The sequence below is a fragment of the Strix aluco genome, chromosome 1 (genome assembly GCF_031877795.1).
Source record: "Strix aluco isolate bStrAlu1 chromosome 1, bStrAlu1.hap1, whole genome shotgun sequence".
Taxonomy (NCBI): domain Eukaryota; kingdom Metazoa; phylum Chordata; class Aves; order Strigiformes; family Strigidae; genus Strix; species Strix aluco.
In genome coordinates this window covers 153,272,102-153,287,378 of record NC_133931.1, presented here as the reverse complement: position 1 = coordinate 153,287,378, position 15,277 = coordinate 153,272,102, and the positions used below count along the sequence as shown (strand labels likewise).

The 15,277-nt window shown below is 45.1% G+C and overlaps 1 protein-coding gene across 1 annotated transcript; it reads left to right on the top strand.

Annotated features, from left to right (window-relative positions):
- The first annotated feature begins 669 nt into the window (after positions 1 to 669).
- Positions 670 to 6,661, top strand: CCK (cholecystokinin). The gene is made up of 3 exons (XM_074849792.1): positions 670 to 744; positions 2,145 to 2,402; positions 6,289 to 6,661. The coding sequence occupies exons 2-3, from the start codon at positions 2,147 to 2,149 to the stop codon at positions 6,423 to 6,425; spliced, it is 393 nt and encodes a 130-aa protein (XP_074705893.1). The 5' UTR covers positions 670 to 744; positions 2,145 to 2,146; the 3' UTR covers positions 6,426 to 6,661.
- Positions 6,662 to 15,277: the final 8,616 nt, after the last annotated feature.

Genomic DNA, 15,277 nt, shown 5'->3' with positions numbered 1-15,277 from the left:
GCTGCCCCGGCTCCCTTCCCGGGGCAGGAAAAGCCGCCTGCGGGACCCGCTTCCCTCCCAACTTGTAAACTTAAAAATGACGATGCAAACTCGGCGCGGTCGCGCCGGAGCCCAGCGCTGGGTCCCGGGAAGCGGCGGCTGCTGGGGGCGGCGGGCGGGCGGGTGTCGCACAGCTGCCGGCCTGGCAAGGGCCCGGCCCGGCCGAGCTGGGGGGCGGGTTCCTCCCCTCCCGAACAGGAGGAGGCGGGAGGGAGCAGGGGGCGTCCGAGGCCGCGCCGCGCCGCTCCGGGGGCTGCGGGGACCCGGCGGGCACGGCAGCGGCCGGGGGAGGGCTGTAGCTCAGGGGGGAGAAGCACGTGGAAGGCGTTTCCCTCTCCATCCCCGGCGTTCGGGGGGGGGAATCATCCTTGGCTTTGTGTTTTGGGGTTCTTTTTAAAGAGAATGACCGCCCCATCTTCCTGAACACCTGAGCAGAGGCGAACGGGAGGGCGGGAAAGGAGCTGCGCTCCCCCCGTGAGGCACAAACACACGCACAGAGCCCCAGCCCCGGTCCCGGTCCCGGCGGCGGGGGGCGGCGGGGGGGAGCGGGCGGCGGCCCCGGCTGCGTCAGAGCTGTGCAAACACCGCCGCGGCGCCCGCCGCTATTTAAGGGGCCGAGGCTGAGTCTCCCCAAACTTCCCCGCCTGGGCACCCACGGGCCTCGCTCCCTCCTCGGCTCCCACCGCGGGAAAGCGCAGCGGAAAGGTAGGGAGCCCCCGCCGCCCCTCCCCGGGCCGCCTCTCTGCGGGGGAACTGGCGGGTGTCCGGCGCTTACCGGGGCGGCGGCGGCTCTGGAGGGTCGCGCCGTTTGCTGGAGGAAGCGCAGCCGGTGCGGCGGCGGGAGGCGACTGCGGCCGGCGCGGGGCGGGAGGGCGGGGGGCACCGGGCTGCCGGCGGCGGGGCAGCGCCCTGGGAAGGAGACGGCTACCGGGGGGCAGAGCACGGAGTACGTGAAAATATATATATATGTACACACATACATATATGCGTCAAAAATACGGGCATCGGGTCCGTTATAAAGATCCCCCTGTGGAAAGGATGCAGCGCACCTGCGGTTTGTAAATACCAAGACCTACAGGGTTCCACCGCTGATAACCGTGCTGGAGTGACACGTGGACATTTTTCATTCATCTCCTAACAATACTAAAAACCGTGGTTTATGCTTCACAGGTGTTTTCAATCTAGTGCATGTGGTGGGCAAATAAACTTAATTTTCTCCTTTCTTAAATTAAAAGGTTATGTACTGTTCAAAAACTTAAGCGATTCAAAAATTTTCATATGGCTGAGATAACTCATGTATATTTATAAATGGAAATTATCCCTATAGCATTAAGTACTAGGTAGTTGTTTCTCCTAATAACTGAGCATAATTTCTCTGTTTCCAGAAAAATACTATTTCAGCTTATATGACCAAACGATCTAGTAAAGCGACATCGTTTTCTCTAGTACTTGTTAAAAGAAGCAGTAAAAATTTTCTTACATTTGAGTTCAATGTTTTATATGAAGAAGATTGTTGTTACGTTGCACATTCTTTCTTACAGCTAACTAAACAGCTTTTACAACCTCAGCTATTAGATCAAATACTTGGGGGAGCATTAGATTTTGTTTTTTCTTTCCTTGAGACAAATTTTTGTTTTTTCTTTCTGTGAATGAGATGAAACCTCTTGAACACTAAAGTTCAAACCGATGAAGGTTGATTAAAGGCTCTTCATAGAACTTGTCAAAACTGAGTATTTGTAATAACACTTTTTAGTACTACAGCAAAATACTGGAATGTTTGAATCCTGAGATTTTTCACAGAGCTGGATTCATCTCCCTTAAGTTTTAATGACACACAGCTTCCAAAACAGAAAAGCAAGTAAGAATTAAGTAGACTGGGGAGTCGTAGCACATACTACGGTGAATTAATTTTATTCCTTCCAGTGTATCTTCCTCTTATCAAGGGTTATTTAACTATTCATGTGCATGTTTTCCGACTTAAGACAGGTCCCACAGTTACCTGCATTTAAAAAAAAAAACCCCATACAACCCTAGTTTGCTCAGAAACCACCACCCCCAGTGGAAGATGGGTCATTTTAACAGCCTATTGCTCTTTTTCTCCCCAGCAATGTACAGTGGTATATGTGTCTGCGTGTTCCTTGCTGTGCTCTCAGCAAGCTCTTTCGGACAGCAAACTGTGGGCTCGCACAATGAGAATCCACTGGCTGCTGAGCTTGAGCAGAGCTTGACAGAACATCACCGGCACGTCCGCGCCCCTTCGTCTGCTGGCCCGCTGAAATCCGTGCCGCGGCTGGACGGAGGCATTGACCAAAGAGCTAACATCGGCGCTTTGTTGGCCAAGTATCTCCAGCAAGCCAGAAAAGGTACTGGTTATAGCCTGCTTACTGCACTACTTCTGTGTCAGGGGAATTTCCTGCAGGGATACCTAGATGTTAAGATAACCCTGTCATCATCTAGCGTGAATTCCTAGAGAAGATAGGATGTAGATTTTGCCTGAAGTACTGAGCATTCTCTTATTTACTGCAAAACTCCTCCCAAAAAATACTTGTACATAGCAGCCACTGACTGAGAGCTTTGTACAGGTAACTGAAGAAAATGTAACCTACCTATCAGGTCATAGTTCAGCTTTTATTTTTAACTTACTATTTTCATAGCCTTATAATTACTTTGGTGTTATTTTCAGCATGTCGCATCTCAGATAAAATACAGTAATTGCATTTTCTTCAAACTTTTTCATTTAGTTAACCTTGTCCCTCCCTTTTTTTAAGTTAGAAAAGAAGGAAGATGTTTCTGAGGATCAATACAGACCAAATGGCTAACCTCACCTCAGCCAGAAATATATTGGGGAAATCTTCTGAGTATTGGATTTTCCGTGTATTTGTTCCCAGAGGAAGCTACAAAAGTGTGAGAGCTTTTGAAAGATCAGAATTTACATTTATGAATGCATTAACTAAAAGCAGTGATAAGTAAAAGATTTACTTCAAAACAAGTCGATTCCTGTTAGGTTTTCCGTCTTAGGCAGCCTGGGAACGCTTGCGGAATCTTGCAGTTACTTAAAACCTCCATGGCACTGTGTTTGTTACAAGGGCATGAAGCACCGGTAGAGTAGTGGAATAAACGGGCTTCATTCTGACCATGTGATTTCTTAGTCACTTGAGGAAACAATTGTATTATATGCATGAGCTAGCAAGAGAAAGAGTAGAGCTGTCCCTGTTAACATTTACATGGACACAGACACATGCCATCTGTGCTACCAGTAAAAATGATGGATCAAAATCACCGAAACTCCCCCCAAGAAAGCATTTTTCCTTTTGAACTGTCTCATGCCTGTATTGCTTTGTATCTCAATAGCGTAACACCATGGGCAGCCTAATTGCTGTGGCCTTTTGACTGCCAGCCTCAGCAAAAGCCACTACAAATCTTGTTTACTTGTGATAGCTTCACTCCAGTTCATCCACTGTACTGCAGGGAAGGAGGACATCTGAGAAGCAAAGAGGGCTCGAGGGGAAGGCAGCAATTAGGATTACCTGGACATATAGACACTGAGAAATTAATTCACTCCCAGTCCCAGCCAGTGCTTAGGATAAAACTCGCTTTATGTAAGAGCTTTCTCCTCTCCTGTCTCTCCACACAACCTTATGCGGAACATTTAATCCTCCCCTCCCGATAGCTTCACTGCTGACCTCTGTATTAGGCAGAATTCTGTTCTTTTTTTGATGTCAGTCTGCAGTTAGGAGATGCCACATGTATTTTATTCAGCCATACACATTCATCTGAATACATAGGGTCAAATCAGAAACAACAGGAAAAAGGCTACTTTTAATATAGTCTGAGAGATTTCATCTCATGTTACCAATCTGCACAATATTCATTAAGGAACTTCTTTTAGCAGTTCACATAATCTAATGTAAAGAGAATTCAGATATGAAACTCTGCAATTCAGTGCTACAGTTAAAGCTGCTACTGAGAATCTTGCTGCAGGAGCCTACAAAGCAGAATCCTCATTACCCTTCCCCACTGTAGTCATTGTCACCCACCTCAGTTCATGGAAAAATGAACTCCTCGTTCTAGTTTATGTAGTCATTACATGGCTGACATTTCCAAATAGCTTAACCAGATGAAGTGAAAGAAAACCACTTTGAATTTAAGACATCTTTTTGCTAAGTATTAATATGAGGGAGGATTTCCTGCATACATGTTAATTGGCACATATAATTAACTTTACAGAGTAACTGTTGGTGGATGATGGGATTCCTGTGACATGACAAGGCTCTTGTTTGTAGATGTAGTTGCTAGCTACAGAAGAGTTGAGTCACAGGAACAGAACAGTATTTACTTACTTTATAACAATACATACAGTGTTCCCATCAAAACATATATCCTCATTTAACATAAAAGTTCTGGACAGCACTTCAGAATCTCTGCAGAACGCTCACATTTGCTCTATTAGTCACTTTTAACCCGCCTAAACCATAATACTCAGTAGAAAATTCCATCTAGGGGCAAAGAGAGTCTGGGCATTTGCTAGTGTTAGCAGTCATCACTGATGGCATTTACCCTTGTGATTAATAGAAGGACTGATTTTGGCCAATATTTCCTATTTGGCCAATATCTTGCTGTTAAAACAGCGAGAGAGTTAAATTCTCTCAGGAGGTTCAGGCTAGATGGCAGCCTCATAGCCAGACTACTATGATTCTGAATGTGTTTGCTGTACATTGATTCTGCAGTATCCACAGGACCTCTCGGGTGCTTTGAGGTAAGGTAACTAAGGTGCTGTTAAGAAATTAAGTTTACTGTTTGTGACCCCTAGCTTTCAATTAACTTCATCTGCAGACTTTCAGCCAAGAAGCCATTCTCATCAACTTAATTGCATATTATGAATTATGAATGTGAATTTCATGGATTTTGAGCATTTAATGGTAGATGTTCTTTTCTAGTGATAATTAAACTTTTTGTCATTTTGTTTCAGGTAAATGTCTAAAACATGGTTGGTTTCTTTTTTATTTTGGTACTCTAACTCCCCTATCCCTCTGCAATCACTCACAAAACAGTGCAGTTGCTTTTGTTTTCAATGGATCATTATAAATCATTACATGAGGAAAACCTTGAAATACAAAAAGCAGAAAGTGACCAAGGGTGCCTTCAAAACACAAGAAACTGTAAGCAAGGCAGTTGTGTAGATTTAGAGTTGTGGGGTTTGATCTGAGCTTCTTTTCCTTTCAGGTATTCCTGAAGGCTCAGTCTGCATTGAATACTGGCATATTGAATCTGTTCCTTCCTCTCTCAAGGCTTAAACTCAATCTGATTATTGGCAGATGTCAGTTTTGGCTGTTATCAGGGAGTACAGAGAGAAGTATCTTACCTTTCCGTGCATTTTTAGTTACATAATGTGACGATGTCAAAACAGAGGATTACAGCCCTTTTCTAAAAGTGTAAATTCTCCTTGCAAATAGTTTGTGTCTCTTTGATGCCTTAAGTAAGGCAGACAGAAAGGATAAGGCAAGATCAGAGATCAACATCCAACCCTGCTGTGGAAGGAATTAGGAAAGCTTTGGATAAGCAATGAAAAAATCACAACACTCCCCCACCCCCCAAAAAGAACCCTACAGTGATAAGCCCTGTATAACTTCAGCAATAGACATCTCTAGCTATACATTCCAGACAGAACTTTCTCTGTTTCAGGACTATTCCCACCTTTCCACAAAACCTGGGATTTATAACTCTACCCTGCTTGTTACTGAATTTTCACTGTAAGAGCTCCTGCACTTAACAGTTATGGCTCTTCAAGCAACACAGGACTGTGGCGGAATCCTGTCTCAGGCCTGAGTTTGCTCTCAAGCAGAGTTATTTTGCATCCAGAGCACCTCTTGCAATACCAGCAAGCAAGGGAGTGATCTTAGAGGAAGAGGGAGAAATGGTTTGAACTTTCTCTCTCTCTAGTGAAATAGGAAGGAAGAAGGAGAAATGCACCCATATTCCTTCCTGGCAGCCAGGAGCAGAATGCTCCTGCAGCAGAACAGAGAAAATTTTCGGTTTATTTTTTGATTAAAAAAAACAAAGCCACTTTCAGGACATTACCCATAACGTTTCTATGATGTTTTCCCCAATGACATGACACTGGTGTTACATGGTCTGTATTAAGTCAAACAGTTTCAACTATTGCAGACATCTGCTAATGAGTACGAAACAGATCAGAAAATGGATGAACCTGAAAAATGTGTCTGTTCTCCCAAACGCTTCTTTCTCTAGGTTCCACTGGAAGGCTCTCAGTTATGGGAAACAGGGTACAGAGCATTGATCCTACACACAGGATAAATGACAGAGACTACATGGGCTGGATGGATTTTGGACGCCGCAGTGCTGAAGAATATGAGTACTCTTCCTAAAGAACAGCAAACTATAGCAACAGAAAAAAAATCACACTCCCATGTCTGTACATAAAGAGAAAAATTAATTTGTTGTCCTCTTTGAATCAGTGTTTTAAAATATATCATGTATTTGATGTAAATTTGTCTGTAAGACTATACAATGCAATATCTACATATGCAGAATTTTCCAGAAAATGTTTTCTTTCTTTTGTGGTTTCTCATACATTGATATTATATTAAAATGATTTCACTTATCCCTCCTTGTCCTGTCACCGCATGTTGCTGGGTGTCTTACTATAAAGAGAGGCAGGAAAATGCCTTCATTCTGCAATGTAAATATATTCCGTGTGTTGAGTAGTCAGACAAATGAGCCACTTTTCAGAGAAATCTTTTGTCAGTCCCAGTAGCTGTGAACTCTTAAGGGGAACTTGTCCAAATATAAACACAACAGCACCATACTGCCAGAAAAGGCCAGCTGTCTTCATGGTGACCCCATTTGTAAAGGACTGCATTACACACTAAGCCCACGTGTTTGTAGTGAATAGTTAACAGTGCTAAAACTGAAAGAAAAAGAAGAATGACATCAACATGTTTCATCTTCCAGGCTTATTTATTTTATGTTGTGAACTAAATGTGAAAGTTTTGCTGACAGCTGCAAATCACGGAATAAACAGAGCATTCCCTGCCGTGTGGTGAGCCAAGCGTTCATTTGGGGAGAGGTCAAGGACAGTTCCCTGAACAGAGCAGAAGGTGATCCTGAGGGGGAGGGGGGGTCAGAGCAGACTAGTCACAGTGTCCTAAAAGGAAACCGGTCACTCCCGAGTATCACAGAGGCAGCCTGAGTTAGCTATCGCCCACAGCGTGGGGAGAAGGAGGCAGATTGTGCCCAGCCCTCACCTGGCACAGCAAGGCAGAGAGACCCCACTCGCAGCGGGGAGTGATCCCAGCTTGTGCAAAACCAGCACCCCAGGGACTGTCCAGAGAGTCCCCTCACAGTTGTTCTGCCTGCCAGCGGGCAGGCTGCTAAAAGTGTTCTACCTGCACTCCTCTCCTTCATGGCAGGTGAGCCCTCCGGCGGCTCCTGGGTCTGCCTCAGCAGCTGGTTCTCACATTTAAGGAATTCCATGAACTGAAAAAGGAGGTGATTTTGCATTGCATAATTCACAGAATTTCTCCCGAATGTGTGCATTAATAAGAAAAGGAAAGCATTTGTCACATGCTGAAAAGCAGGTGCTTGCCAAAGGAAAGAGGTAGGTGAACATCGCAGCAGCAATTTCTACAGCAGTTAATAAACAAAAACAATACATAGAAAATAATACACAGAGAATATTTGTACTAAAGCAAAATTCTACAAAACCCAAGAAGATTCAAAAAAAAAAAATATTATTCCAAGGGCTGAACACAAAAACATTTTGAGGAGTTGTACCCAACAGCAGCTGGGAGAGCAGACAGCACTGCGGGAATCTGCACTGAAAGGGAGACTTCAGCAAATGGTAACGGGGGAATTTCATCTCCAGTAAACACCAAATATTTTTGTGTCTCTCATCTTGAAAACATGGAACTGCTTTTCTGCATGAACTTTTCTTCCTCTCAAGCTCCTTCCAGTCAACCAGTTTCTAAGCCACCTAGTCTGGCTTTTTTTCAATTCCTTTCCAAAAGTAATGAGTCCCTAAACACCTGAAGTCTCTCCTTAGTTTTGACTATTTCTCACAGGAATAGAGTCCAAAGTGCCCTTTTCTCCAAAACTTTCAAACAACAGATTAAAACAAATTAATCTATTTTTTTCAAACAGAGGAAAATACAAATTAATCTAAAAATTTATAGATTAAAACATTTCCCACCAAAGTGATGTTTCTTTAAAAGCAACTTGTAGTTGTTTTTACTACGTTTCTACTTCACTGTCTTTTAAATTAATGACAGGAACCTTCAAACAACATTTTAAAATGTTTCTATCCCTGGCTTATTTAATGAAGAATGTAATATGGTAATGTTGCAGGGGGGCTGGGGTGGGTGATGCTACAAATCTAGCCTTATTACTGCAGAATGTGGTCATTAGGAAAAAAAACAAACCTTTTTTTTTTCCCCTCTGTCTCATTTCCTTCAGGCAGGGGAATGGAGGGACAAAGATGTTCCCTACCATTCCACTCTCTTCTGAAGGTCTCTGAAGATGTCTATGAAAGTGCGTGGCCCTCCGTGCAGCCAGGTGATGGTTTTGAGGACTTTTACAGGGGCAGATGCCCCAGGACAGAGGCATCTTTCCATTACACATAAAATGGTTTCACCACCTGGCTGCTCACAAGGCTCCCAGGTAAGGAGCCCCACAGCCCCACCCTTTGCCATGCAAAACTTCCCTGTGAGCAAGACCATGGTCTCTGGGGTGGCTTGGGGGTCTTCACTGCCCTTGCTGTTATCAGCGTTGTGCCTTTCTGTATCCCCAACAGGTGAGTAACTTCCAAGGCACCATTCCCAGCCACCAAATAATGCTTCCACCCCCACCAAGCCACCATCAGCATTGCCTTTGACTAAGCACTTGTTCATTTTAAATCACAAAAATGTCAATTATGGAAAAAGTAGTTTCACCTGTGAAATCTGCTTTCTCCTTGTGACATGATTGCAAGCAAAGTTGTCTGGGTTTGAAAGTGATTAAGAGAAAACGTTATTTTTCTTTGCCAGCCCACTACCAGCGTGACATTTGTAAGTAATACATCTGCCACCTTTCCTGGATGCCAGAGAGCTTCAGACAAAACTTGGTCTAATTTTTTTTACAGTCGCTGCACATGCCAGTTTTAATATTTAAGGTGTATCAGTGCTGTAAAATAGATGAGAGGAATAAAGAGACTTGCAGTGACTCACCTGGCATCCAAATAAGCATTGAAAACATACAAAATTTAATATTTTTTTTTTCCCTATCTCCAGACTGAAGGCCTTAGCCAGTCAGTACAGGTAAATGAGGGCCCTCTTCTGACTGGGCATTGAAATAACTATCAAATGAAAGTGCTTTGCAGCTGGTCTGATCCTGCCGCTGTTTGCTGTGTTTGCAGACTCTTCTTGGGTCCACCTGTCCCTCAGTCTTTTAGCAGAAAACAACTTCTTACTGAACCTCACCTGGCTTTCAGGCAGGTGTTGAATTGCCCAGCCCTGACAAATCCACCTGGAGTGGGAGCACTGGGCAGAGCAGGGAGACGTTCAGGATTGCAAGTCGGGACCTACCGGCCTAAATTCTGCCAGAGTTCCTCTTTACCACTTAAAATCCAGCTCAGGACTACCATGGATTTTCGGCTGCTGCTAAAATACAAACTTGTAGCTGCAGGGGACGTCTCCATTCTTAACACTCACAGGAGTACTGGTGCAGGGGCAACTGCAGTAATCATCAAGATAAGAGGAACTGTTGCTCAAGGACACGGTACTGATCCTGGAGACAAAGGGGAGCTGGCTATAAGCAGCCTAGCAACATCCTCCTCCTCCTCAAAACATCTGTCACCTGCTCCTCTGGGAGCAGAAGAAATTCCCCAGATGGGAAAGGCTGCTGAGACACCATTCAGCTCCTGGCTGACCTGGAGGTGCTAATCGGAGCCAAACAGCGGGGTCAGCGAATTTGGGAAAGTCAAGCAATGCTCAGGGCATTAGTGAAGCCACCCTCCAGGCTGCTCTGTTTTGACCCAAGGGACCCAGCAGCCTTGGGGATGGAGCCCCTGCAGCTGGGTACGAGCCCCTAGGCTCCAGCAAAGGCTTTGGGCTGAGAAGTGCCCCGCAGATTTCAGCACACACAGCAGCACACTGGCACAACCTCCTGGTGCTTGTCCGGGAGGTGTTTCCCAGAACTGTCAACTCTCTGACATTTAATTTAGCTCTACTCAAATGTATCTTTATGGAAGGCAGTGGGTAGGGGCTAAATTAACACTGGCAAAATAGCAAATCGATACCTTTTTGCATTTAAAGACACCTTGTTTTCTCCATGTGCTTGGTTCAATTCTGTTTCAGCTTTATTAACTTAATTTCGATACAGGTGCTGGGCAAATCTCTGTGAACAGAGCAGCTTAACTGCAAACTCCACGTGAATGAGTGGGTAAGAGCCTGTGGCTCTGCCCTTGCAGGGCCAAAAGGGCTCTTCCTGGGAGCGAGGGGAAACCTGGGCAGCCCCCCAAGAGCAAGGGAGCACCCACACCCCAGCGGTGGAGCAGGTCTCCCCAGGAGCTGGGGCAGCGTGTAAGAGAAACCTCAGCTGCACCAGTGCACCTGATCCTAAACGGTCTCATCTGCCCTGGCATTTCATACAGGAATGTGTGCGGATCGTGCTCTGCTCTGCCACGATTTGCTGCATCACCAGCCCCTCTGTCCTCACTGCATGTGGGACAACAGCTGGGCTGGGCCAGGGGCACATTGCAGCCAGATGTTGCCAGCTGCAGCCCAGCTCTGTGTTTTTCAGCGAGCACAAACCAGTCTGTCCCTCTCCACCACCTAAGAGGAGGAATTTGCAAGTCAGAAAAAATGCAAACGTTACAATGTCCTAGCAGAGCAGTGAAAGGCTTTTCTATGTGTTTGATTTTTGTATCGCCTGAGTTCTTTAAAATGCTCTTAAAGAAAGAAAAAATTCTGGCTGTGAACTTGTTAAAGCTTTAATCATTCCTAAGTGCCTGTGTCAATTGAACAGCAATTGGATTCAGCACAGCTTGAAACCTATTTCAGCAGGACAAAAATCCCTATAATCTTTTAAATACAAACATTATTGGCTTCTTGAATATACGCCATTCTCACATGAAAGCCCACTGCCTACATTGCAGCTTAAGGACATTGCTAAACACCAATAACTTTCAGGCCTTTTATTATTTTCCTTGTTATTCTGTGGTCTCAACTGGCTTGTTAGCAGAATTAAAGCAGGTCTGAACAGCACCCAGCGAGATGCCACAGCACAGCTGAACAATACTGATTCTTCAATGTGAATACGAGCTACAGGCAGCAGATCCTATCTGTACTAAAGGAAGGCAGGACACATCTCACTGACAATGCTGGACTTTTCAATTCGATGTGGAGAGCTGCCAACAAATGTGTTCAGGAAGTCGGGAGCAACTGTTAAACCTCTGTGCACTACATTATGTTGTGGGGCCATCCAGTGCTTTGGAGACATGCAAAAGCCAGCTGGGGAGTCTCAAAGGCTGAAATACCAGTCTTGGCTCTCCAAAGAACATCCTATGTGTCCACAGTCCAGCCTTAGACACACAATCCTTAGCACCTCACCCTCCTCTCACCTCCAACCCAGCTTTCAGAGGTGGATGACCACATTCCTTGCTGTACTATGGTGAAGACATGTCCAGTAAGGTTTCTAATGTTTAGATATTGCAAGGATGGAGTACCCTTTCAGAGCAGAGACACCAATTCATCAGCCATTTGGCCTTCTGAGGTTTAGTTTAGGCAGCAATTCTGTTCTGCTTGGAATCATCTGAGTGCATTAAATACATTGGCTGAGTTTCCAGATAGCTCATGCAGTCTTTGTTGCCCCGTGGCATAATTTACCATCCTGAAGAAGAAATTAAGACACTCTCCAGCATTGTTTCCAGAAGCAGAAACTGGGTGTTTCCTCCAAAATCCACTGAAATCTCTAAGGTGAAGCATCTCACAGAGAAGAACAGTCCTGCACCCTGGTAGATCTCCTACCCTTGCACAATCCCCAGTTGCTCCTTTTGTATCTTGAGGAGTTGGGCCTGACCCAGCTTTGATTTCCCTTGACCTCAGTGGGTTGCACTTACTCCCTTTGGTTTCCCTGTGGCCTTCTTTGTCAATGTGGGTATTTTATCAGTTTTCCTTTCCCAGGAATACAACCTTGAAGCCCAGTTCTTCAGTAGAGCCTTCAATGAATACTAAACCTGTGGATATTCATGGTTGTTTAAACTCAAGTTTCCCTATAGTTCTAGGCCTTTGGAAAAGCTGGATTTATAATTCACCTTCAAAGATGTGGTAACCTGGAAGTTGGTAAATCCACATGCACTCGCTTATTAAACACCACTGCTGTTCACTTAGCTGGCACAGAAAGTGCATATCAACAAAGAAAGAAGTGGACAAACGCAGCATTACATGCCTCCTTCTGGATACTTTTTTAAAAAAGTCAGAAAATAACAATATAGCATGAACAACAAACCCCACCTATTTATTATTTCCAAAGCCAAAGATCACTGCAGGAACATTCATGCACACCAGCAAGGATAAGTTAGGGGGAAAAAAAGCTATTGATTTTGGAAGGAGAAAAGATGATACCCCAAAAAGATGCTTCTTGTGTTACAAAAAAACTCACCTGACCCTAAGCGTCACCACAGTGCCACAGCACCCAGCGCAGCTCAGCAAGAAGTGACAGCAGCTGAGAGGGCTGTGCAGACGAAGCCAGCGCCCTTCCACGATGAGGAGCAAGGCAGGGAGGCAAACCCAGGCCAGGGTTGCACGCAGAGAGGGCTGCTGCCACAGGGACAGACTAGAGCAAGAAGTGAGCAGAGCGCTGCAGAGCTGCAACACTGGCAGTGTCACGGTGGGATTTTTCGTTCTCTTGGGTCAGAGCCATGTACCAGCATGAAAACACAGGCTAGAAGCTCAGACGGCGCCAAAGATTAGGCCTGATCCTTGGCTCCCCAGGCTGGGGGCTGATGGCATATTTCACTTGAGCACGTACCTTCCCGTCTCAGGGAAGAGCACAGTGCCCCGCTGCTCCGCAGCAGCTCCTGCGGCAGAATAGCTCCCACCCTGCATGGGCAAGCAGTTTTGGAGAGCGCTCTGTGAGCCATGGAAAGAGCTGGGGAACACCAGGGTACCCTGCTCTGAGAAGCAGACAGAAGTCATCGGCTACTGCAGGTACAGCAAGAACTGCCAGCACAGGAGAAATCCCACCACACACAGAGCTTATAAAATCAAGGACTACTCGGGGCAAGGAAACAGTTTGCACAGAAACAACAGACATTTGTTTTACCATTTGTGAGAGCTCACAATTAATTTATTTAAGCCCTGAATGACCCTTTGCAAGCATTTATGCAACCAACAGCCTCCCCTAGAAGCTGGTGCAGGAGGTGGGTTCCTGCAGGGCTCCCCAGCACAGCAGCAGCCGGGCTGGTGTAGAACCTTGCAGGGGACTGCATTATGCTCGGCTTAATTTTTTGTCACTCATACAACTGCCTTACAAACCTTCCTGGGTGCAATCAAATAATTTTACCTTCCCATTTTCTGCTGCACATACATTTCTTTTGCCTTTCCAGCTCATACACCACTGTGATTTGTCCCCTGATGGCTCTGTCAATGAGCTCAGGGGTTGCAGCTTCTGACCAAGGCAACAACTGAAGGGATTCGGGAACTGGACTTGCTGGGCTGCGTCCTTGCTCCCAGAGGCCCAGGAAAGTACTGCATGAGGCCATAAGCACCTGAATTTGTCCACTGCAATGTCCAGATAAAACACAAAAGCCTGTAAAAAAGACTTATCTAGCCTGAATTAAAATATTAATTTTTAGTTCCAATAAGATAAAATCACTTCTTCAAAATGCTCATATCTCAATACTAGTCTTACAGTAAGATACATGCAGGCAGACCCTATGATTGCAAAACTCTCCCATTTAAGTGGAAGTCCTTCTAGGCTCATGTCTCTGACTATTTGCTTTTTAAAGAGGGAGGGACGGATCAGGTCCAGATGGACCAAACAATATCCTGATATGGTATTTATTGCTAACAGAATGCAGTTTTCTCCAAGTAGAACTTTCCACTTTTTAAACCTTAAGCATCAACTTTCATTGATAGGTCCCACTACAAGTACTTATGAGGGCTTTCCTCCTCAGTCTCTCTTCTGCACACATCTGTGATGGTTTCCAGATTTCCTTCCCAATTCACACCTACACACCCTTCCGTGAGTTAACTAAATCCAAAATCCTACTCACTGTAAAACCACAAACACCCTATGGACAAGCCTCAGCTGCCCCCCCTTCCCAGGAGGGGCACTTGCTTAATTCAGCCTGTCCTCAGGCATGGAGGGCTGGATGCACTGTACTCCTGCTCCCTGGGTCCCTCCTGTTAACTATTAACTTTCTGATCCTGAGCCCCCCCCAGGCTCGGGGCTGGGCAGACAGGAGGGATGAGTCTCTGTACTCACTGACACAGCACCTGGATGTGCCCAGCATGGCATCAGCCCTTCTCGCAGTTGTCACACAGCACTGCGTCATACTAATGCAAGCCCTCTAAAAGTTTATTTTGGCATTACTGCCCTCCAGTTTTCTCTCTGTAACAAGTATGTGATATAAATGGTATTATTTGCCTCCCAACATCACACACATTCCTCAATGTAGGAGGCTGTCTAATCTTTCTATGAATTATTGTTTCACTACCCTCTCCTCCAAGGAGCTCTTCTATCATTACTTAGCTTTCACCATGTGTACAGGACCTTTTGGAGTTTCTCAGTACCTGGCGTTTAATCAGTGGGCTGTTTCCTCTCTCAGTAATGAAGATACCAGCTAACAGCAGACCTCACTTCTGTCTCTGTTGGAAAACACAAGATGTTTCCTCCTTACTCTGTACTTTCACATTTTGTCACTACAGATTTTGCACCATATTAGGCAGAACTCACACCCCTCTCCCGCTCAAACTACACAACATCCAATTCTGCTTTCTTGGAACTCAAAAGTAAACAAACGCATCCACTTCTATATTTTTTGTTTTGACCTAAGTTTCACCAGTTCCAGCAATCTTAAAATCTCAGAACTTTTCAAACACTTCTTTGTCTAAGAATTTAAAAACTAAACCTGGTGATGGCCTCTTATTTTTGCTTTGACTGAGAGATGAAAGCAAGGGATCAAGGTGGAAGATATATCACCTTAAAAGAACAGGAAAAAGTTGAATAATACACAACGATG

Excerpts from the sequence above, each read along its gene's own strand:
- CCK (XM_074849792.1), top strand. The coding sequence starts at position 2,147 with ATGTACAGTGGTATATGTGTCTGCGTGTTCCTTGCTGTGCTCTCAGCA. Across the intron at positions 2,403-6,288 it reads TCTCCAGCAAGCCAGAAAAG|GTTCCACTGGAAGGCTCTCA; the intron begins GTACTGGTTATA and ends TTCTTTCTCTAG.